The sequence below is a fragment of the Camelus ferus genome, chromosome 5 (assembly GCF_009834535.1).
Source record: "Camelus ferus isolate YT-003-E chromosome 5, BCGSAC_Cfer_1.0, whole genome shotgun sequence".
Taxonomy (NCBI): Eukaryota; Metazoa; Chordata; class Mammalia; order Artiodactyla; family Camelidae; genus Camelus; species Camelus ferus.
Genome location: NC_045700.1, coordinates 80,712,982 through 80,736,618, shown reverse-complemented (window position 1 = coordinate 80,736,618; position 23,637 = coordinate 80,712,982). Strand labels below are relative to the sequence as shown.

At 46.1% G+C, this 23,637-nt stretch overlaps 2 protein-coding genes across 11 annotated transcripts in view; one reads left to right on the top strand and one right to left on the bottom strand.

Annotated features, from left to right (window-relative positions):
- STK36 (serine/threonine kinase 36) overlaps nt 1-17,132 on the bottom strand; it is a 25,118-nt gene extending 7,986 nt beyond the window's left edge. For 4 of the 8 annotated variants that reach the window (XM_014561051.2, XM_032480248.1, XM_032480250.1 and 1 more), the window contains exons 1-21: nt 16,872-16,979; nt 16,225-16,399; nt 15,201-15,341; nt 15,013-15,090; nt 13,745-13,875; nt 13,257-13,506; nt 11,764-11,857; nt 11,309-11,478; nt 10,956-11,143; nt 10,356-10,455; nt 8,668-8,811; nt 5,876-6,055; nt 4,836-4,933; nt 4,276-4,381; nt 2,900-3,050; nt 2,576-2,703; nt 1,928-2,032; nt 1,473-1,571; nt 1,298-1,386; nt 954-1,017; nt 649-759 (exon numbers count right to left, since the gene is read on the bottom strand). In XM_014561051.2, the coding sequence (XP_014416537.1) occupies nt 649-759; nt 954-1,017; nt 1,298-1,386; nt 1,473-1,571; nt 1,928-2,032; nt 2,576-2,703; nt 2,900-3,050; nt 4,276-4,381; nt 4,836-4,933; nt 5,876-6,055; nt 8,668-8,811; nt 10,356-10,455; nt 10,956-11,143; nt 11,309-11,478; nt 11,764-11,857; nt 13,257-13,506; nt 13,745-13,875; nt 15,013-15,090; nt 15,201-15,341; nt 16,225-16,308 (2,511 nt within the window). In that variant the 5' untranslated portion in view covers nt 16,309-16,399; nt 16,872-16,979. Of the gene's footprint in view, nt 1-648; nt 760-953; nt 1,018-1,297; nt 1,387-1,472; nt 1,572-1,927; nt 2,033-2,575; nt 2,704-2,899; nt 3,051-4,275; nt 4,382-4,835; nt 4,934-5,875; nt 6,056-8,667; nt 8,812-10,355; nt 10,456-10,955; nt 11,144-11,308; nt 11,479-11,763; nt 11,858-13,256; nt 13,507-13,744; nt 13,876-15,012; nt 15,091-15,200; nt 15,351-16,073; nt 16,128-16,224; nt 16,400-16,803; nt 16,822-16,871 lie in introns of those variants that run through there. The other 4 variants (XM_032480246.1, XM_006186845.3, XM_014561052.2 and 1 more) reach the window with 4 other exon arrangements.
- Nucleotides 16,837-23,637, top strand: RNF25 (ring finger protein 25). Of its 3 annotated transcripts, none has more exons than XM_006186844.2 (10): nt 16,837-17,306; nt 19,691-19,765; nt 20,009-20,111; nt 20,197-20,264; nt 20,363-20,432; nt 21,593-21,664; nt 21,753-21,896; nt 22,251-22,340; nt 22,635-22,769; nt 22,973-23,637. In XM_006186844.2, exons 1-10 carry the CDS (start codon nt 17,266-17,268, stop codon nt 23,549-23,551), a joined length of 1,377 nt encoding a protein of 458 aa, XP_006186906.1. In that variant the 5' UTR covers nt 16,837-17,265; the 3' UTR covers nt 23,552-23,637. The 3 variants fall into 3 exon arrangements, with proteins under 3 accessions (XP_006186906.1, XP_006186905.1, XP_014416539.1); XM_006186843.3 differs by having other exon boundaries at nt 17,194-17,306; nt 22,248-22,340; XM_014561053.2 differs by lacking the exon at nt 22,251-22,340 and having other exon boundaries at nt 17,194-17,306.

Sequence of the window (23,637 nt, the reverse complement as noted above, 5' to 3'; positions counted from 1 at the left end):
CATAGCTTATATAAAGGCAGGTCATGAAAGATCACAGTGAATTTTGGAAATAGTAACTCGTTCGGTAGAGCAGGGTTAGAGAACCCAGAGGCAACAGATGAGCTTTGAATAGCCTGCTTAAAAAATGTGGACTATAGCCTGGAAACAGTGAGAAGCCACTGAGGACTTACACAAGCTGCACGTGGGCAAGACCGCTCGTCTCTTTTCTCACTGCTGTATTCTCAGAGCCTAGACTAGTGCCTGGTACTCAGTGTCTATTTATGTGCGAAGTAATTATTGGTTGAACAAGAGAGCAGGTTTTCTTTTAAGAAAGCTCACCCTGGCAGGAGTGAAGGAAACAGACTGGAGATGAGAGAAGCTGGAGGAGAGATCCTTCGGGAGGCAAGTGCCCGAGTCTGAGAGAGAAGTGAGGCCTCCTCCCTCTTCAGAGGTTCTGCGTGTTAACAACTAATCTACAGCCCAGCAGTCTGGGCTCAGAGGGATCTATTATCTGGAGGCAGAAGCCTAGAACAGGAAAGACTCCTTGATTCGCTCATTCTCACTCCTCAGTTCACTCTAGGCTTACTGGCATTTCAGTCTTTTCTCCATAAATGCAGACCTTATTTGACTCAGAGAAAACACGGCTCTGCATTCCCTGGTGGATCTCACCTCTGCAGGGGCAGACAGGGCATGTGTGGCCGCAGCAATCCACTCCACAGGCTGGAGGTCCAGAGTTACTCCTTGCTGACCAAGCTGTCCCAACAGACAGGCTGCCGCGCTCTGGGGAGAGTTAGACCAGGAGAAGGAATGTCTGAATCTAAATGGTACTCAGGATAGGCAGAGAGGATTTATGTCTCTGTCTTGGTCCAGAAGAATGCCTCACAAACAGCTGCAAATGGGAAGATGACTCTCCTGCTCCCAGAAGGTGGGATGATGGGATGAGAGGGCGAGGAAGATGAAGGTTGAAAACTCACCACAAGCGAGACGACGGGCGAATGGGTAAAGATGGTAGCAACCTCGCTGCCTAGCTTCTCCATTCTGGAATAAGGAGATACATCAAGGGATACAGCAATGTGACAGGAGGCTGCTGAGTGGCCTGCCCTCTCCTTTGGCTGGCACTCTCCACCTAGGCTGCATGTCCACCTCCAGGGCACAAAGTTGGTGGGAATCTAGGTCTGTTCTTTGTAGAGATACCTTCACTCTCTCTGTCCCAATCCTTCCTAAGGACATGCTGAAGGGCGTCACTCCCCATATCCCATGTCAGGTTGAGCTATGTGGGTGGAATATTTCAGAGGAGAGACCCTACTTTATGACTCACCCAGAAGGCAGATCTTGGAGCCGAAGGACAAGAAGGGAGAGGAGGTAGAGCGTCACTTCCGTAGACTCTTCCCAGTCCACTACCTTTGTCTACAAAGGAAACACAAGATACCAGAGCAACCTCTGACTGAGACGGAGAGGCCACCATGAGATGCCCACCTGTGTTGCTGGCCTACCTTGCCCTGCACCAACTTCAACAGTGACTCCAAGGCCAGGGGCTCTTGCCCTAGAAGACGGCACAGGCACTCACTGACGTGGCAGCAGGAGTACAGAACCTAAGGGGCATGGAAAAGAGTGTTGTCAGTGAGGCAGAGCTGCCCCTGGGCTCCTAGATTGGAAGTCTCAGCTGAAAGCAGGCTAGCCTTTCAACAGATTCAATAGTATCAACAACTGGGGCTGTTAGAGAAATTCAGGTCATTTCTGCCTCTTGCTAGAAGATTGTGAGATGTAGCTACTTCTCAGTTCTGGTGAGGACTGGCTAACCATCTCAGCTGAACAGATTTAAAAGCAGAAAGGGGTCCTCCAAGGGGGTCTCTCATCTCTCTCAGTGTTTCTCTCAGTGTCTCTTTCTCTCTCATTCCTGGGGGTTAAAAAGAAATCTGAAGAGCCAAGAGTTATGGGCAGGCAGTACCTTGAGAAGGGGTAGGCACAGGATGGGATGCTTCAGGCCAGAGACAAGGGATGACCTCAGCGGACTGCTGTCTTCGGTGAGTTGATTTGCCAAATGCCGAGAGATCTATAGAGACATTCCTGAAGACTCAATCGCTTGCCCATGATTCCAATCCTGTTCCTCATATACCTCCAACTAACCAGGACTCTCAGTCCCCTGCTAGCCACTCTTCCCCAGGTTCACCAGGAACCTCAGACCCCATTCTATTCCAAGTCTTCATGGCAAACAGAGAACCAGAAGTCAAGGCCTAGTTAAGTCCCACTGTTAAGTAGGTACAGAGGGGAGTGTTGCCAGCCAAAAGGGAGTAGGAAAACTGAATCCTGAGCCTCTGACAAAGCACCACTGGTGGCTTCAGATCAGCTATCCCACCACGTGGGCAGTTTGTCACTGAGCTCTCTAATCAGCTGGCCAAGGGCTCTGGGATTTTGGGTTACACCATGTTCTACAAGTGACCCAAACCCAGTAGGAGCATCTGTTTCTGGAAGTACTGAGTAAAGGGAGGCATAAAAGCTTGTCTTTCTGCCTTTCTGAGAAGCTGGGGCCTGCCACCCCAACAGGGATGACAACAGGCAACAGGGATGACAGGCAACAAAAAACTGTAGCTCAGACCTGCTCCTTGGCTTCCCAACAGCCAGGTAGCCCCACAGGAGCAGTGCATATGGCTGCCAGCGCTAAGGAAATGGCTCCAGGCAGATCCTCACTCTGCTCCCGCAGTGGCTGACTCACTTGGGGGGCTCCTGTGGAGAAAGGCAAAGAATGCAGGGAGAGGTCTGGTGGTTTCTCGCAGATACTCCATTCATTCTCTCAGTTCACAGTTATTTATTTAACACTCATGAAACATCAGGAACCATTCTAGGCAATGGCAGGAGAAAGAGCAGAGCCGGATCTAATCGCAAGTAAGTCAAGAGAACCTCACCTCCCAGCTCTGGTTACCTGGCGGGGTGTGGAACAGGAGCTGTGGAACTGTCAAGCCATGAAGGAGTCCGTCCAGCACAGCCCGCTGCGTCGTCAGGAGGCTGGAGTAGAAGGCTTTGGAGATGGCCTGGCTGTTCCCATCCATGGCTTCACACAGAACAGTAAAGCACTAAGGAAGACAAAGGCAAAGTGACAAAGGCAGGGTTAACATTAGTCAGAAAACTGACTGGGCTTAGGGTAAGGAGCAAGAGTTCCCAGAGAACATGAGAAAAGAGGGACCACCTGGTGAATTCTAACTATTCCATGCACAGAAAATGCATTATAACTGCCTTCATGCTTCAAGAACAGGAATTTTAGGTGTCAGTCCTTCTATTCTGATCAGCTGCTCCCCAGATGATGTTTCTCAAAGTGTGATCTGTGGACCCTGAGTTTAAGAATTCCTGGAGATTCGTGGGTTCTTCCCAACCCAGTCCTACTGATTCAGAATTTCAAGAGGTAGAATATTTATTCCAAACTCCCCATGCTACACTACACAATGACATAGGAGAAGTGCTGACCAATAATGTGAATCACTGCTGGCCAGAATTTAGGTTAGACATTAAAAGCTTCCTGACCAGAAAGAGTGAAGGATGTTAAAATGGGCTCTCAGACTAGAAGAGATTGAATGGACCGAGAGCTAGAGGCAGGACTGTAGCCCAGCTCTGTGTTCCCAATTGCCAGTTTAAATAATGACCAGACAGTTGTTTGCTTCCTTGCACATGTTCCAATCTGTCTCCTCTGAGATATGTCAGAGAACTCAGCTGTTTTCTCATTCAGTCCTCCCTTCCCATCCCTCACCTCCAGAGTCCAGGGGAGAGAACTCACATAGGTTACTTGCCTGTAGGACAAACAAGGTTGGGAAATACTAGCTGATCTCTAAGTCTCTTCAGGAAGAAATATTTCTATTTGTGGTTCCCTAAAATAGGCCACACAGCTTGATGCCTCTGGGACTTAATATATATTGCTCTTTTTGCCTGGAATGTACTCCCGACTTTCCTGCCTCAACCACCTGGCAAACTTCTGTGCATTCTTCAAATCCTAGCAGAGATGATTTCCTTCTCCCTGACTCCTCTACAACCCTCCAAGAAGCATTAGTCTTCTTCAGTGGTGCTTCTATATTTTATACAAAGTTCTAATGTAGTTTTAACACTGTTGTCCTTGATCACATTTCTCCTCTTAAACTAGCCCTGGTCCCTCGAAAATAGGGACTCTCTCTTACTCAAATGGCTTTTGGCACATAGTTGGCATTCAACAAACATTGACCTTGACCTAATCTTTTCCGATAGTCATCAGGAAGAGAATGAGAGAAATACAGGAAAGACAGAGAGAGAAATCTGGAAGGGGACACAGATTACCATAAGGCTGTCCCTCCGCAGAGTCTGCTCGGAGTCATCTGGCTGGGTTAGTAGTTTCCCCAACATGTCCAGAAAGAGGTTGGCGGCCTCCTGAAATACCTGTAGGCTGGGAAAGAAATGAGTCCGTGGTTTCTTCTCATCTCTCTATTAAAAGCCCACACGTGGTAAAAGGGTCAGTTCAGGGCAGGTAGGAGAATCTCTGCAAGGGAACAGATCAGAATGCTCTCTCCCTTTTCCCCTTCAAACGCACACACAGTCTCACATACACACCTCCAAGCCTCCTCTTTGTCATTTTCTCTAGCTTATTCACGCCTTAACCCTTCTATTTAGTGTATGGTGACTGCTAACCCTTAGAACCTGAAATTGTTTGGGTAAACTTGGAGGTGTCTTGGAGGACTAAGAGGACTAGCTGGACTTTGACAGGTCCCTCAGCTGATCCCTAAACCTTTCATAAATCATAGCTTCTCCTAACTTAGCCTCTTCCTGGTGTGAAGGGGAAGAAACAGGGATAAAATTTGAAGCCAAACGATCCAACGGAGCAAAACTGCCTCTCATCCCACCTGTCACCTGTCTGGCTCCTCTCCAGATTGAAGGTACAGGCAAAGTAGGCCTGAATCACAGCCATCAGGTCCCGTAAGAAGGTCCCATACCAATATTGCTGCCAGGGAAGAGGACAGAGAATAAGGGCAATGTAGGGGATGGAAACAAAGATTAAGTAAAAACAGTGTCAGATGTCCAATCAGCCTAACCAAACAGAAAGGAACAGAAGGAAGGGAGCATTTGGACAGAGAGAAAGGAGATCTAGAGGTAACAAAGTGGCAGCCAATGGGCTGTAAACAGCCTGAACATGTACCTTGTTTGTCCTGAACAGCATGTTGGAGTTTAGGAGGTTCTATTTTTCAGAATAGCTCAAATTCTTTTCTAAATTCCTTTAAAACATTCAAGATTAACACTCATCAGCAGAGTGCAGCTTCCAGCTGCCCGAGCCTAGACCCTGTTAAACCTTTCTGTATTCCGCCTCTCAGCTCAGCTGCGGCAGGACACAGCACGGGGATGCGCACACTGAGTCTCAACCCGAGCTCTTCTGCTTATCATCTCCGAGGCTGCTGGCAAGGTAGTGCCTGTGTGAGTCAGTTAACCTCTGGATTTCAATACCCTGCTCTAGAAAACCAGGTCAATAAAGCCTAGGATTTTACATTTCAAAACACAGTGCTGTAAATATTGGGAAACTGCACATAAAAATCTGGATTTGTAGCTCCTCTTAGAAAACTGGAGGATCTGCCAACACTGGGCCTGTATTCCCACTTAGCAACAGTGAGCTGGTGCTGAGGGAAGGATGCCCCGTTCCGACAGGGCACAAGAGCTCCAGTTTCTCACCTTCCCCACTACTCACATAGTCACGTATAGTCTACTTCACTGACTGACATTATCTGCCTGGCCTTGAAAGGGATGAGGATTTACAATTCATAATCTGCTAACTAGAGAGGAAGAAAACAAAATAAAAGCCACTTGGGCCAAGTACAGATGGCGTTTTGGAGACAAGAAATCCGAAGAGAAGAAATTCCAGTAAGTTTTTAGAGGCTCCTGGTGAAGTGCTTACCTGCTGGAGACTGTTGCTCTCCTGGCTGTGTCTGAGCAGGCTGAGCAGCAGCCCAGGGAGCCCTGCCTCACGGCAGAAGGAATACAAGGGAACAGAGTCACTGCAGCTGGACAGAAGACTGCTCAGGACCCGGAGCGCAGGAAGGATGCGGGAAGCACCCTCTAGTACGCCTTTCAGGATCTGGGTGACCCGAGAGAAAGAGACAGGAATCGATATTATGAGAGATAGAAGGAGAGTTACAGATTACCATGTATTGATGAAAGATGAAATATCCTCAGTTCTTACTTTGGGAATCTAAAACCCAGAGATGGAGAACAGAGATAGAGGGGGAATGTACCAGGGAAGGGGAACGTAGATGGCCAGTCACCTGACTTAGAGTCCTCCTCCCAAGGGGCAGGGGACCTCTCTTTAGGATCTCAGTCAGACCCAGTGACATTCCTAACTGCTCCCTCCCTTCTCTAGCCCTTCACCTTAAAAAAGAAAGAAAACACAAACCCACTGCTGAAAATTAAAAACAATGGACACAAAACAAAGTTGTTCAACTCCAGATAGACAAAACAATAGTATTCAACTTGAGATCTAGGGTTGACAAATCATGACCCGCAGGCCAAGTACAATATACCACTTATTTCTATACAGCCTGCAAGCTAAGGACAGCATTATATTTTTAAATGGTTATTATCTTTAAAAAGAAGAATAATATTTACATTGAGTGCTTTACAATATGCCATTCACTGTTCTAAATCTTTTCACTTATTTATTCACTTAATCTTTACAACAACCCTATGGAGTAAATACCATTACCCATTTTATAGATGAGGAGACTGAAGCTTCTAGATTGGGCAAGTAAGTAGTCAACAATCACACAGGGTAGCTCAGCTGGAATTCCAACTCAGGAAGTCTTATCCTGGAGGCAGAGTTGCTAACCTCCTTCCCCACTGAAAAGTTATCCAACACAAGGAGGACATGTAAGGGCCAAAAGAGAGGTATGGAGTGCCAAGGCAATTCAATGGGGAAAGGAGAGTCTTTTCAACAAATGGTGCTGAGGTGATGCTGTATCCACATGCAAAAAAGATGAACTTAGATCCCTATCTCACTTAATATCCTTAAGGGATACATACAAAATACATCCCTTTTGTACATAAACAAAAGTTAGCTCAAAGTGGGTCAGAGACCTAAATGTCAGAGGTAAAAGTCTAGAAAACTTTTAGAAAAAAATAGGAGAAAATCTTCAAGGCTTTGGATTTAGAAAAGATTTCTTAGATACAACACCAAAAGCATAATCTACAAAGGAAAAAAATGGTAACTGGACTTCAAAATTCAAAACCTTTGTGTTTCAAAACACATTCTTATGAGAATAAAAAGACAGATTATATAGACTTGAGAAAATACTTGCAAATCACATATTGATAAAGATCTTCTATCCAGAATACTCAGATAACTCTTACAATCCAATTTTAAAATGAGTGAAAGAAATGGCCAATAAGCACATGAAAAAATGCTCAATATTAGTCATTAACAAAATGCAAAGTAAAATAGCAATGAGATACCACTTCACACTCACTAGGATGACTATACTTAAAACAATGGACAATAATACATGTCGGCAAGGACACGGAGAAATGAGGAGCTTCACACACTGCTGGTGAGAATGTAGAATGATGCAGCCACTCTGGAAAATGGTTCAGCGGTTTCTTAAAATCTTAAACATAGATTTATTATTTGACCCAGCAATTCCCTTCCTACCTATACACCCAAGAGAAATGAAAACATATGGCACTCAAAGGCTTTCATGTGGATGTTCAAAGCAGCATCAATCATAAAAGCCAAAAAGTAGAAACAACCCAAACATCCATCAACTAGCGAATGGATAAACAAAATGTGATATATCCACACAATGGAAGACTAGTCAGCGATAGGAATGAAGGAATGAAGTATTGAGACATGCTACAACATGAATGAACCTCAAAAACATGCTAAGAGAAAGGAGCCAGACATAAAGACTGTACATTGTATGATCCCATTTACATGAAATGTCCAGAAAAGGCAAATCTATGAGACAGAAAGTAGATTAGTGGTCGCCTGGTACTGGGGGTGGGAATGATAATTAACTATAAATAATTATAAGCAATCTTATTGGGGTGATTAAAATGTTCTAAAACTGAATATTGGTGATAGTTTCACAACTTGGTAAGTTTACTAGAAATCATTTTTTTAACTTAAAAGAAAAAAAGGGAAAGAGATGCAGGTGACATATTTCAATGAGCCCCCAAGAAGGAAAATCACTGTGTTTCAGAGAAGTAAGGAAAGGCTTTGTGGGAGAGAACACTAATCATAAATGGCAATTAAGCAAAATGTTATCCCCTAAAAAAGAATCTCATTCTCTCAATAGCATACCCGCATATAAAAATAATGAAAACTTAAATTGTTACATCTGTATTTTTTATTTTATCAATAAAAACTTTGGGGAAATGTGTTTTCTCTCATTATAGAAATACTTACATAATATCCTCCATTTTTTGCCTCTTGGCCCTCCATGCCTAAAATATTTACCATAGGAACATTTGCTGATCCCTGCTCTAGAATGCTTTTCCCTTCAGAAAGAGAAACCCAAAGTCTGCAATTTGTGTTACTAAAGGTGGTTAGCAAATCTCATTCAATTAAATAGATGCAATGACAGAGAACTGGAAAGGTACAAACTTTCTCTTTCTCCTCTGTCAGTCAATGTTTTTTTAATACCTTGTCTGTGAAAATAGTCTCCAATCCTACCCACGGATCCTTCTGCCCATTACCTGCCCTCCAGCCTCATGCAGCTGACTCTGGATGCGCTGGCAGAAGTCAGGATTGCACAACAGGGTGAGAGGGGCCTTCAGCTGGATGGGTGCGGGCTCAGTGGCCTCCAGCAGGTGTTGCCACTCATCATCACTGTCTGGCTCCTGAGGCATCAAGGAGTGAAAGAGGTCAGGAGGAGTGTGTCAGGTCCAAGGGGAATAGCTCCCAACCTGGGGTATCCTGAAGTAACTGCAAGAAGCCAGTGACTCCTTTGGCATAGATGTATTTTTTTCAGCCACCAGTTTAAAAAGGTATAGCTCGCATTATGTGAGGGGTCTTGAAAAGTCTCTTGGAGAACACTGCTATGTGTGCATAAAGAGATACCTAGGAAGATGTCTGTTGCATGGTTAATACAATAATAAAAAAAAATGGAATAACAAATAATAATAAAAAATTGGAAATATCATAAAGCCAGTCTGCAATGGAATAATAAATCTTGGCACATCCACATTAGGAAATACCATGAAGTCATTAAAAAGATCGCAGTACTGAGGATACATCACTTATGTAGTTTCTACCCAAAATGCATAACTTGAATCCAATTATGAGGAAATATCAGTCTGAGGAACATTCAACAAAATAACCAACCTGTGCATCTCAAAGCTGTCAGTCATGAAAGACAAAGAAAGAGTAGGAACTGTTCCAGATTAAAGGAGACTAATGAAGTGTAACAACTAAAGGCAATGTGTTATACTGGGCTGGATTGTGGACCAGGGATAAAAATGTTTTTTTATTATAAAGAACATTACTGGAGCAACTGGAAAAATCTGAATGTGGACTATAGACTAAGTAACAGAATTACATCAGTGTTACATTTCTGACTTGTATAACTGTAACATGGCAGTGCGAATGCATCAATCACCTTGCTCTTAGCAAATATACACTAAAGTATTTGGTGATAAAGAAGCAGGTCTGCAACTTATCCTAAAATGATTGAGAAAGATGGTGTGTCCATACATAGAGAAAGAAAATCATAAAGCAAATGTGGCAGAATTTTAACAAGTGGTAAATCTGGGTGAAAGGGTATATAGAAATTCTTCATGCTAGTCTCACAATTATTTTTTAAGTCTGAAATCTTCTCAAAATAAAAAGTTAAAACCCTAAACACAAAAGACTGTAGTAGAACTACTTGTTCAGATGTAGAAAGAGCCCTAAAACAGATCATATGGTAAGCATTAGGCAAAACAGTACATGTGGGGTGGCTCAGTAATGTAAAAATAGCCCAGCTATATATTCTGTGTGCACATACACATATGTGTAAAAGTATAGAACGTTCAGGAGACAGATACCTCTGGAGCCAAGATAAGGCTCAAGAGAGACTTTCCCTTCTTGCTTATATATTACGATTTCTGACAAATGAATGTTCAGGTACTATGCATTTAAAATCTATAAGTTATGGATATATGTATGTATATGCATGACTGGGACATTGTGCTATACACCAGAAATTGACACATTGTAATTGATTGTACTTCAATTAAAAATAAATAAAATAAGATAAAATCTGTAAGTTAATAATAAGAAAGCAATTTTTAAACACAAGGGGAGCTCATACTTGGAGGGTTGCAAATCGCTGTTATGGAAAACATCTATCAAGACCCAACATTCCATGGCAGGGACAAAGCCAAGAGGAGACCCCAGGGCTCACCTCATTTTCCAGGTCCACTGTGTCAAGGCTCCGCCGGCCCACCACCTCTGGCCTCAGCTCTGGGAGTGCTCGTTCATAGTCCTGGATAATCCAGTTTTTCCTGCCAGAGAACACGAGGAGCAGGTTGAGTTCTAGTCCTGGAGGCTTAGGGTTCATTACCTTGTCCCTCACTCTAGGCCCAAGATAGGAAAGAAAAATAAGCCATATTGGATTGATTAGAGGAGACTTCCTTCTGGGATATGTCCAGGACAGGGTATGTCCACTACACACACATCTCTGACTGCCCTCCCACTTTACCTTCCAAATCTACCTTAGTGGTTTTCACCTGTGACTCTCAGCTCAAATAATCTTCCCTTTTGCATGGAGATGATTCTTTCCCTTTCAGTTAATATACAACTGAGGCATAAAGAAAAGAAAGTTCCCACATTTCCTGATTAATCAGGAAAGTATCTGGAATTAGAACCTAGGACTCAGACTCCCAAGGCCCTGTCCATATTTAGGCAGTGGTGAGTGACATGGACCATGTTATATTTGCTTTGGCTAAAGTCAACAACCTGTAAGACGCCTCACCCTATAAATCTTTGGCTATACCCTCCTTACCGAGGTGCAGGGGGAGCCTCCCCAGCCCCCCACTCAGCCCAGCTGCTCTTCATTTCTGAGGTCAAGATCCCAGCCAAGAGGCCTGGTTCCTGAGGAGTGGTCTTTGGTCTGGGCAGAGGAGATGAGCCAGAAGCCACCTTGTTGATCCCATCCTCTTGCTCAAGGGGAGGTCCTGTGTTCTGCTGTTTCTGTAGGAAATGAGCAGGAGACACTGAGTCAGAACTCTTTGGTTGCCATAAGGCAGTATGACTCCTTTTTGTGGCCCTTCTTCAATCCTAGAAAGTCACCCTCCTTCTCCAACTCCCCCAGTCACTAGCCTGATTATGTCACACACTGTCCCCTGTCCCACACACCTTCTGCTTGGCCTCCTCTGCCATGCGTTTACAGGCTTGACGCAAGATGCGAGATCGATTGCCCTTGGGGGCCAGCCGATGTGCCTGTTGGTCCTTTAGGACTTGAAGTTCTGGGGGAAGGCGACTGGTGAACGGGGTACCCAAATCTGGGCCTCCTGGCTCAGTTAATACTGCAGGAAGAGAAGAGGGGGAAGACATGATCATACTGGAGCCATGCCACCATTGCCATTTGGCCAGAGACAACTTCAGTGTCTCCAGGCTTCTGTGGAAGCGGACCCTACTGACAAAGTGACAAAGAGGGAGGGGGGTTGCAAGGGAAATGGCAAGGGTCATGCAAAGGGCTAGGAAGAAAATTCAAGCTGGTGGCGTAAAGAATACATGTTGGATCCCAATACTGGTGTTAACTGGATAGCGTACTAGGGAAGCACAAGAGCCCAGGAACCCTAAGGACTCACTGGTGACACGACCAGCAATAAAGGGGTGATGTAAGAGGTCTGGCCAGGACAGACGCTGCTGGGGATCCTTGGTGAGCAGTCCCTGCAGGAAGTTCTGTGGAGAGAAAGGACACTCCATCAGCCTGCACTTCTCTACCGACTCCTCTAACTCATCAGAACCGGCAAACCAAGACCCGAGTCCATTCTTTCAGCAGACTAGCTGGTCTTGATCAAACCCTCTCTAATCCTATCTTAGGCCTCATTTCCCTGGCCGAAATCATGAACAGATCTCACTGCCTCACTTCCAGGGGAGCCCCAATTCCTGTCCATGGCCCAGGACATTTTAGAACCCCAGAAGTAAAACCAGAAATCTCAATGTCACCAGTATGTGAAGAAGTAAGAAAAAACTAAGAAAGAGGGATGTCACCTTCACAATCATTTTCAGAAAGCAAACATTCATGGGAGTCCCAAACTGCTCACTTTGCCCTCCCTTTGACTGTGGTTTGTTTGCGCTGGGTAGGAACAAATGCATTTATAATTAAAAGCACACTCATATGCACAAGTCATTGTGTAAAGACGGGTTTGGGAGCACTCAAAAACAAATCTTCCAGCAAGTCTTCAGATGGTGGAGGGGTAGGGAGACTGTATCTAAAAAGAGTACATCTGTTATGAGGTATCCTTGGGGACATTCTCAGTTGGGCCTGAAATAGGAATAGAAGGTACTAGTAGATTAATTAGGACCACTGTTCTAAAACAAGGTGATTAGCACATCATGGCTCTTGCTGGAGATACCTGCATATCTGCCCTAAGGAAGAAAGAATATCCTTTGTATAGCATCCACTTAAGTTTCTTCTGTTACACTCTTTTTGATAATTATTTGCGCCTCTCTCAACTAAACAGGTTAGGGAGAAACTTGTCCCTTTTCATCTTGGACAAAGGAAAACTATAATGAGATTTCACTGTGGGAGAAGGTTGCATTTAAATTTTATTGAAGGCCCAAATCTTGCCCTAGAAAAGAAATAAAAAGGGTCTTTTTCCTCCCTTACTCCCTCCTGCTGAGACTTAGCTGCAATGAGCAGGCACCACCTCAATCCTCTGTCCCCAATCACTGAGCTAGTTTGTATATCTGAAGATTCCTTCTTTCAGGAAGAGGACTGACAGCTGTGTTGGTAAATCTACAAATCATATGGATACTCCATCGGACAGGAAATGAGTGGACAGAGATACATATGTAAAGGGACCAGTATCTCTCTGGTGTCTTGAAATTACCTTTCCATTGTGATCAAGATAAGCCTGGCCCAAGGAGGGGCTGTTACTCCCAAGTTTGGCAGACCTTAGAACACCCTTCCAAAACATGCCCCTGGAGTGAAAAAGCAAGGCAGCTTGCCCCAGCTCCTGCATTAATTCAGAAACTACAAAGTACAGCCCTAGCTCTGGAAAAAAATTGTGAAAAAGGGAATGGGGCAGAGGGAGACAGGTTTCTGATGCAAAAGTAACCCTTCAATATTCTGTACCTTGAAGCAAGGACTAATGGTGGGGGGCCAGCGCACAGGGTCCTTGAGAATGAGGCTGATCAGCTGAAAGATGCTTGTGGTATAGAAGGGAGGGGTGCCTACTGCCAACTCATACAGTATGCAGCCCACAGACCAGAGGTCTGCGGTGTGGTCGTATGGTCGTTCTTCCACCAGCTCTGGAGACATGTAGAGTGGTGTGCCTTTAATGGATGTCAGCACCATCGTGTTGGTACTCATAGCCCGGGCAAATCTGCATGAGATGATGGAGTGGGAATGGAAAGAGAGAAATATTCAATAAAAACTAGACCTGGTTGCTGCTATCATTGTATGAAATACTCCCAACCCAAACAGAGAGAGCATCTTCCAAAAGACCCAGCATAAATTCCAGTCTCCAGCCTAGGTTCTAAAATGAGGCCCAAGGAAGTCAAGCATATGGTCTAAGACTTTCTACAGAACTGGAAGTAGAGGCGGAAGGTCAAGCTCCTCACCCAAAGTCACAGAGCTTGATGCCACCACCCTTGGCAAGGAGGATGTTCTGAGGCTTCATGTCTCGGTGGAGGATGCGGTGGGAGTGCAGATAATAGAGGGCAGACACCAACTGGGCAGCAATGGCCTGAACCTAGGGGTCAAACAGTCAGGTAGGAGGAGGAAAGGAGAGGTCAGAGGAAGGAGCCTGATAATGAGCCCCAAGACTCTGCTCTGCTACTATTGCTGATGTGACCTTCTCTTCCTTGTCTTTCTTCCACAGCTTCATATGATACCTTCTTTCATTCTTGCTCCCCTATTCACTCATCCTTTCACTTGTTCATTCATTCATTCATTCATTCAAGGAAAAGGTAATGAGTCTCACTAGCTGCATAACCACAGGCCAACAATCTTGTGCCTGTCAGATTCATCAACTGTCTGTAAGGTGACAATAATGATACCACTTATGGGATTATTGTGAGGATTAAATGAGTTAAAGCATGTAAAGTAATGTAATGCTCAGAATGGTGCCTGGCACTTAATAAGCATTCAATATACATTAGCTGTTATTTAATATGACAAAGTCCTTTTTGCAAGAGAAGTAGTCAGGCAAACAAACAAGACAAAACAAATAAGATTATGACCTACAAATAATGATGAGTGCTCAGAAGAAAACAGAATGCTGTTACAGGAAGTCCTGAGAAAAGCCTACTTGCTAGAGTACAGAGAAATCTCTAGAATGAGTATGCTGGAGAATGTGTTCAACCAAGTCCCAATGCTAACCACTGTGTCTTGGTGGTGAATGCTGCTTTAACCACAGCCCTTATTCCTTCCTGCCTCTCTGGTACCATCACATTGGCCCTTCTTCCCTAAAAGTGCCTAATGTTAACAACAACATTTATAATAGCTAACTATATTGAACACTGCATGTTAAGTATTCTTTTAAAAAACACTTTACATCAATTAACTCACTAATTCTTACAATAGCCTTATGAGGTAGAAATTATTATTACTTTCACTTTAAAATGAGGACACTGAGCAGAGAGAGGTTAAAGTAGCTTGCCCAAGAAGATTCAGCTAGAAAGTAGCAGATCCAGCTTTTGTACTCAAAGATTTGGGTTCCAACATCCACAGACTGTACTGTCATATCATTCTGGTTCTATACACATCTCGACTCATATTTCACTCAGGAGTTTTCAAAATGGACATTCTCAGTGCCCTCAGCTTACCTTACCAGTCATTAATCTGAGGAGAGGCCAGGTATAGGAGAAATTTGAGCCAGGAAACATACCTGGTCTTCAGGAAGTTTTCCATCATCTTCTAGGATCTGAAATAGCTCTCCCTCAGCATAGTCTGTCACCACCACCACCTGCAGGGAGAAGGCAATGGTACTGATTTATGCAGATTTATGCATTTTGAGGCTGGGAAATTCCTGAGACCCTTCTTCTTGGGGAGAGGTGACCCCAAACCGCAGTGTACCTCTTTGTCAGTCTCGAAGCTGTCAAGCATATGCACGATGTTGGGATGCCGCAGACCCCGCATGATTTCAATCTCTCGTTGCAGATTCCTCAGCTCCTTCTCTGAGCGTCCCAATTTTGGAATGAACTTCAGGGCCACCACCTGTCAGTGGTAAGATGAAGAGTCAAGGTCTAACCACACTACTGAAACATTAGCCTCAGAGCTCCAGAACTCAGACTTTAAACTGTTTGAGCAATTCTCATTATATCTGCTAGTCTCCCACTCCACTTATCCCCCTGGCACCCAGGCCTTATCCAGGCTTCCGATACCTCTTGCCCTAGGAGGAAACAGCCTCTGCCAGACAGATACCTTTGGTGGACTCTGGGAGAGGTGTTCTGATCTGGATAAAGAACTCAAGATTTGTGGGAGAGTATAGCTCAGTGGTAGAGTGCATGCTTAGCATGCATGAGGTTCTAGGTTCAATCCTCAGTACCTCCATCAAAATAAATAAATAAATAAATACATCGAATTACCTCCCTCCCATGCAAAAAATAAACAAACAAAAGCCCCCCCCCCAAAAAAAAAACCTCAAGATTTAAGGGATTTAGGGGAAAGGGAAGGATGGAAAAATGAAGAGGGAAGAATAGAGTTCAAGTCGTTTATGCCTTCTTGCCTGGTATGATAGAGACCAATAATAAAAATAATAATAATTTGTTGTTTACTAGGTGCCAGGCATTGTACTAAGTGATTCAGTGTGACATTACACTTAATTATCAAACCCCATGAATCAGATACTGTTTTAATTTTCATTCTATAAATGAGGAACCTGAGACATAGAGAGGCTGAGTAATCTGTCCATAGTTCTAAGGTGAGAAAGTGGTGGAGCTGGGATATGAACCCAAGTAATCCAACTTCAGAGCGTACACTCCATAAAAAGTACGAGGAGTCAGTGTCTTAGAAATACAGGTCAGTATTCTGGTCCCATTCTCCACTGGAGTTGAGGGTGTGGAATCCCACCCAAGAAATATCCCTCTTTTTTCACCACCTGAGCACTGTATTTTCTTCGACCCTTGTACACCCTCCCAAAAGAGCCTTCTCCAATCATCTCCAACACGTGGTACTTTTCCATGACAGAGATTTCAGGATCCCTCAGAAGGAAGAAGGTAGAGGTGATGGTGAAGGGCTACAACTCCAGGGACAGTTCCACACATCTGGGAGGCCTGGTTCGGGCATGGAAGAAAGATTTAATGTTAGCCATCTTGCCTTTTCCTCTTTTTCATAACAATCCAGGACTCATAAACAAGGTAGGGTGGAGTGGATGGAGAGATGAGATCCCGGAGCAGAGCGCCTCATGTAGTTCTCCCTCCTTTTCTCCTCCTGCCCCCCAGCCCAACCTGGTTCCCACCCAACCCCGTGTTCCCCGTATCCCTCCACCCAGCCTCGCCCACAGGATCACTGCCCACTTCACTCAGCTTCTCCCCTCCACCCCGCCCTCTCCACCCAGCTTCGCCCACCCGACCCCGCCCTCTCCATCCAACCTCGCCTACCCGACCCCGCCCACCTCCAACCCAGCCTCGCTCACAGACCCCACCCCTTCCAGCCTCCCCAAAGTTCCTGACATTACCAACATCCTCAGCACCCCCGCCCACACGCTCTGCCCTCGCGCTTAGCAGACAGGAGCCCCTCTCTCACCCCTAGTCAAGGAGCTTCAAGCTCCTCAGGCCGCGGGGCGCCAACGCTGGCCTTCAGCCCCGCCTCTTCTAGCTGCCTGCGTACTTTGCCTGACTTACCATTCTTCTCCACCCCCAACTGCGTGCTCTTTAGACTCCCATTGTTACCCATTTTACTCTCTAGAACTGGTCGGAGGTCCGGAGGACAAAGGCATTCAGGCGTGTGGGAGAGACGGTGGATCGCCCATAGACACTTCCTAGGGCACATCCGAACCGTCCCTTGGCCATCAGGACCGTCTAAGGACCCGGAGTCTGCGGTTGCCTAGAAACGGCCGCTAGCCATCCTCCTGGGTTTAACCTACCGCCTCCGACTTCCCCGAGAGTATTTCCGGTTCCGGCTGTGGGCTGCAGAAGACATGGCGGCTTCTGCGTCTGCAACGGCAGGGGAAGAGGACTGGTAACTTTGGGGACCTGGGCTTTGGCTGACCGACTGGATCCGGTCCGGCTACTAGCGGCTGCAGGGAACTGTCCGTATGGCGGGCGTGTAGGGCGGGACGAGGGATGAGGGATGGCAGAGACGCTGACATTTCACCCTAAAAGAGTTCTGGACTGGGGAGCGGGTGGGTGGAGGGGCGCTGATCTGACCGAAAGGAGACCGCATCTGCGCCGGCCTGGCCAGTTCGGGCCACGCCTTATCTAGTTAGATCTCGTCTTCTCCGGCTTTATCGTGTCCCATTCTCTCCTTCTGAGGTAGATTTGCTCAGGGTCCCGGGGGATGCCTGCTTATCAGTTCTCTTCTCTCCCTTTTACTTCCCGGAATCGATGTCCTCCAGTTCCCGTCCCCCTTTCCCCTTGGATCAGTCTGTTTCCGTTGAGGCTTTTCTCAACCTTCCCCCTCCCCGACAGCATTAATGAGGACTGTTGTCTGAATAAAGCTTTACATTCTCACAAAAAGCTCTCCTAGTCCTTCTCTCAAGCATTCTTAACAAGAGATCACAACCTGGAAGGACTCTAGGATTTGGAAATAGATAAATGTGGGTTCACTTAATATTTTATTAGCTGTGATGCTGACCAGGCCACATAGCTTCTGTGTGTCAGTATCAGCTGTAAAAAAAAAAAAAAAAGTGGGTGTGGCAATACCTCATAGAATAGTTGAGAGGATTACAGATGGATTTGTAACATACATAAGCCTCCTTTTCATTAATAACTCTGAGGTGTAGGTACCTGCAGAGACTAGGTAGGGCCTGAAGAGGTAAAATGATTTGCCAAAAGGTACATATGATTAGGAATCCAAGTTGTCTGACTCTAAATCTCATGTTCTTAGTATCAGGACATTCTACAATCCCACCCATCCCCCCACCTTTTTTTGTCACCACCTTATCACCATCCCATCTCATATCCAGGGCCGAAGTCACAGGTTGGGTGGGTGAAGTATTGAAGGGCCTCATGTGACAGCTTCACCTCAGTGTTCCTTTGGTTCAGGGAGCCTAACCAGTGCTGGCCTTTACTGAGACCATCCAGACTTGTGGTTTTCAACCTGTTCAAGGGGACTTTAAGATTCAGAGGAGACACTTTGTGCTATGGAGAGGGCGTGATTGCACAGCTAGCCCGTGGTGCTCCAGACTCTGACGCTTATGTCAACCAGAACTCCCCTGTTATCTTTGTGATCTATTTTATATTTTGAGGTGTCTGCCTAAGACTTAAAGTTTTGAGACCCACTATATATAATCTATATATACACACGTACACAGATATATGTACATATACATATGTATATGTAAGTACATATATATGTGTGTCATGCTAGGGCAGCCCTGCTCCTGGTGAAGAAGGAACAATATAACTATGAGAAAGCAAACCAAGCATGTTATCTTTCCGTGTATTTGGGTAGACCTGTGGACTCAAGACAGTCACTCATCTTCCATGTCATTACAGCTACTGCTTCTGTGATTAAACGTGTGTCCTCTGATTTATATCAGGACCACTGGATCCTAACTTGGACAGGCTGATCTAGATCAACCAGACAGCAAGGGTCAGAAATACATCAGATATTGACTACATCCTTCCTGCTTTTCTTTTAAGGGAGAAAGTTAAACAAATAGGAAAAAAGATATAAACTAGCTACTATGGCTAAAATACTATAACCAAATTAGATTTCATCACTATAACCCTGGAGAGTAGGTGGTATTATCTATATATGGTGGACAAGGTAATTCAGGCTTATAGATATAAGTAAGTACTCAGATCACATAGCTGGTAAGTGATTGGTACCTATTACTGAATCTGAGGCTAATGGTTCTACCACTACAACACAGCCTTTATACCACACATAGATCTGTTCTGTTCAGATTGGTATCTCCTTTGAGAAGGTTTACCGTGCCTGGTATTGGCAGTGTGTATACACACTGGAATCCACAAATGGTGGTATAGGGAAAGTCAGGAGTGATATTGGTAAACTTAATGCTAATCAATGAACATCATATTTCTGGATCAGAGAGATGGCCACTAAGGAACAGCTAACAGTGCAATGAAACTTATACAGGGTGTCAGGAAGCCTAGCTCTAGACCCGTTTCTGCCCCTGTTAATCCCTGAGATTTGGGCTAGTCATTTTCATCCTCTTGGGAATCCATTTTCTCATCTGATGGCAGAAATGATCTCTAAAATTCTTGACTCCCATGCTTCCTCCCTGGCTACTTGACTACTTAAGGAAACACATGTCCCTCATTTTTATGGAGATTAGCAAGAGAACACACTCAGGCAGAATGCCATTTTTCTGCAAAGCCTTACTAGCTTTAATAGGGAGAGCTAAAATGGTGAGTCAATCTCCCCCTTCTCTCTAGGGTCCTTCCTTCGGAAGTTGAAGTGTTAGAGTCTATCTATCTGGATGAACTACAGGTGGTTAAAGGAAATGGCAGGTACGTATTCACCTAGAGGTGGGCGGGAGTCCCCTTAGTAATAAGAGAATTCCATGCAGTATCTGTGAGCCTTGATTTAGAGATAATATTTCTGTCTGTAGACAGAATTATTCCTTTAATTCCCCCAAAAGAAAGAGTCCAATACTTACTTCATCTGCTCGCTTGACTGTCTCACCCCCACCCTCCCCAGCCCTCAAGTCCCCGCCCAGTCACATCCCAGGTCTCCACTCCATCCACCTGCAGATCGTCACCATGGGAGATCTACATCACCCTAAACCCTGCCACTGCAGAAGACCAGGATTCACAGTATGTCTGCTTCACTCTGGTGCTTCAGGTCCCAACACAGGTGAGGCCTCTACTTCATGGCAGAGGAAGAGGAGAGGCCTTGGAGTACAGTGCTTCACAGTAACTTGATTATTTTCTCCCTCTAGTATCCGTATGAGGTGCCAGAGATCTCTATCCGTAACCCCCGAGGACTCTCAGATGAACAGATCCACAAGTAAGTGAGGCTGGTCAGAGCAGGGAGTACTTGGGATACAGCTCAGTGAGGTGAGGGAAGGGGGCAGGCCTGATGTATGCTTTGTGCTTTTCCTCCAGGATCTCACAGGCGCTGAGCCACGTGGCTAAGGCTGGGCTAGGTACTGCCATGCTGTATGAACTTATCGAGGTAAGAGGTGTGCTAGCCTGGGGAAATGTCTTCCCTTCCAGCTAGAGCAGTTTCTCCCAAGGGACGCTATGAGCCTAGAATCTTAAATACATCTGGAGACATTCATTTAGTTCTTGTTCGGGTAAGGCCTAAACTGATCCAGGAAGATGAGACTTTCTTATGTTTCAAAAATCTCCCCAAAAGACAATTCTGTAGCTTCCCCAAGTTGCCTGTTCCAGCATCTTGACAGAAAATTACTTGTCCTCCTTAACGTGGATTTGTCTTGCTTCAGTTTGAGTGCATTTCTTGTTCTCCCGGCTCTGGCAACTGAAAGTAGCAAGAGATACGGATCTTGCCTAGAGGGTCTAGCCATGAATGAACATTTAAAGACTAGTCTGCCATTGGAGCTGACTAGAAAAGGTCATGGTTCTTTTACTCAAAGAGTTTCTGCCTAGTGAAGGAAACAACCCACATGAAACAACACCTAGAGCTACAGGTTCATGTACATAGATGACTTTTTTGTTTTGAGATCACAAACACAAATAGTCTTGTTTTTCCATTGAGTTTTCAAGAAAAATGTTCAGAAAAGGTCAAAGGTGGATGGCCTGGAGTCTGAGTGGGCATAGACCACTGTAGCACTCCTGAGTCAGGCCTCCATGATGCAGCTTTGAACTTTGTGGAATTCCAGAGTATTAGCTATTCCAACAGCAGCACAAATGCATATTTCACAGCTCAACCTGATGCCTTTTGAATTCTCTGTCCATTTCGGGTGTCCATGCCTTCACTTCCTTTCTAAAAGGTGACTCCAGAACAGGCTCATTGGGGAGGTGATACTCAAAGAGGGATAACCAAGAAAAGTCCTCCCAAAACGTTTCAATTGAACTTTTTTTTCTCATTTAAGGTATATTTTCATCTCCAAGATGTATTAAAGGTGACTTACTGAGTCAAAAAACAATTAAATTGGATTTTGCAGCTGGACAGATTTGGGGGGAGGGGCAGAGATGTGGAGGAGGAAAGATTCCAAGCCAAGGAAGCATCACCAAGACAGAAATACATGAACACAAGACAAACTGGCTCAGTGGGAGACTGGCCAGCCAGTCACTCCTGGGAGTAATAGACTAGCTTTGCTCACAGTTCTGGCCCATGCATCCCTGTTTGATCAGTGTCCTCTCTCTGCTCAGAAAGGGAAGGAGATTCTCACAGATAACAATATCCCCCATGGCCAGTGCGTCATCTGCCTCTATGGTTTCCAGGTGAGTTTCCCTCCTGGGACCTGGGGTCTGCTTGGGACAGGCAGTGGAGGGCTCGGGAGAGAGATTTGACTTAGTGCCCTCCCTCTAGGAGAAGGAGGCCTTTACCAAAACACCCTGTTACCACTATTTCCACTGCCACTGCCTGGCTCGGTACATCCAGCACATGGAGCATGAGCTGCAGGCTCAAGGACGGGAGCAGGAACAGGAACGGCAGCACGCCGCAGCCAAACAGGTCAACCCGTGGTCCCTGCTCACTTGACACCACCAATTCTCAGCCTCTTCCTTCCCTCCAGTCCAGTGCCTTCTTAGCCTTTCCAGGCTCATATTACCTTTGAGACTAATGAAGGCTTACCTCTGTCCAGGGTAAAGGGCATCCTTATATACATGTAATCTTATTGCATGCGGTTTCAGAAGGTTCCAGATCTCTCACTAGGCAGCCCCTACTCTGTCCCACCTCACTGCTGAACTGGTGTGCCTGTGCCCTTCCGTCCCAGCCCTCTGCAGATGTGGCTGGCCGACTGCGTTAGACAGCTGGCGAGCACTGGGCTGGGAAGCAGAGGTGTGATATCTCCTCTCTTTTCAGAAGGCTGTTGGTGTGCAGTGTCCAGTGTGCAGAGAACCCCTCGTGTATGATCTTGCCTCACTGAAAGCAGCCCCTGAACCCCAACAGCCCATGGTGAGGGAACTCTCTGCTAGTCTGAGCCAAGAATAATGTTATTTTCAAGGAGGGAGGAATGGCATCTTGTCTGCCTTGAATGGGATCTCTGGAATTGGGCTCAAGCTTCCTAGGCCATCTCTGCAGAGCTATGGCCCCCACTGGGAGCCCAAAGCTTTGCTCAGCAGTCCAAATCTAAAGGATAAAACCAAGAACCTTGTGCAGATCTCTTGAGGCAGTCCTGGAAGGGCAGGGGTTTCGAGTCTGCCTTCTCCTGTTTATTTACTCCCTGCCATTCTGCTCCCTTCTCTCCAGGAGCTGTACCAGCCTGATGCAGAGAGCTTGCGCCAGCAAGAAGAACGCAAAAGGCTCTACCAGAGACAGCAGGAGAGAGGGGGCATCATTGACCTTGAGGCTGAGCGTAACCGGTACTTCATCAGCCTCCAGCAGGTGAGGGAAGGGTTTCCTTCTTCTCCCCTAATGACCCCAACCTTCCTACCAACACCCCTCTGCCCTGGCCCTCAGGTGAGCTTTGTTCTACCGCGGGGAGGTGATAAGCTGATGGCGTTTGGCTCAGACAGTGGTGAGGGGCCTGCAGTTTCCTGCTTTGAGGAGCTGCATCTCCTTCACTGCATCTGCTCACTTCTTTCTAGCCTCCTGCCCCTTTGGAACCTGAGTCAGCTGTGGATGCCTCTAGAGGATCCCACCCACCCGGTGCCCTTGCCACAGAACCACCCACCTCATCAGCTGCTCAAACCACCCTATCGGCTCCTCTGCCTGTGGCCTCCCAGTACACATGTGAGAAGATTCCAGGGGCTGGGCCAAATCAGCAAAAGCTGGGCGAGACCCAGAAAGCTATGTTAGATCCCCCCCGGGCCAGTCGAGGCCCCTGGAGACAGCCCGAATGGAAGCACCTAAAGGGAGGGGAGTGCAGTGCCCTCAAAGGCACCAGTGACACCCAGGAACTGCCACCTCCTGAGGGGCCCCTCAAGGAGCCCATGGACCTAAAGACAGAGCCTCGTAATCAAGGGGTTGAGGGTCTTCCCCAAGAGAAGGGGCCTGGCAACTGGCAGGGTCCCCCACCCCGCAGGACTCGGGACTGTGCCCGCTGGGAGCGCTCCAAGGGTCGGACACCAGCTTCTTCCTACCCCCGCCTGCCTCGGGGTCGAGGAGCCTACCGGCCTGGTACTCGAAGGGAGCCCCTGAGCCTCGAATCTGAGGATGGTTCCTAGCAGTACTATGGGGGGACAGGGAAGTGGGGGTGGAGTGGGCAATAAAGAGATTTGGCCTTGTTTGGCTTTCCTTACTGAATAGTGCC

Coding starts and splice junctions, on each gene's coding strand:
- RNF25 (XM_006186843.3), top strand. CDS start 17,266: ATGGCGGCTTCTGCGTCTGCAACGGCAGGGGAAGAGGACTG. Junction 21,897..22,247: donor AGCACGCCGCAGCCAAACAG/GTCAACCCGTGG, acceptor CTCTCTTTTCAG/AAGGCTGTTGGTGTGCAGTG. Junction 22,770..22,972: donor ACTTCATCAGCCTCCAGCAG/GTGAGGGAAGGG, acceptor ACTTCTTTCTAG/CCTCCTGCCCCTTTGGAACC.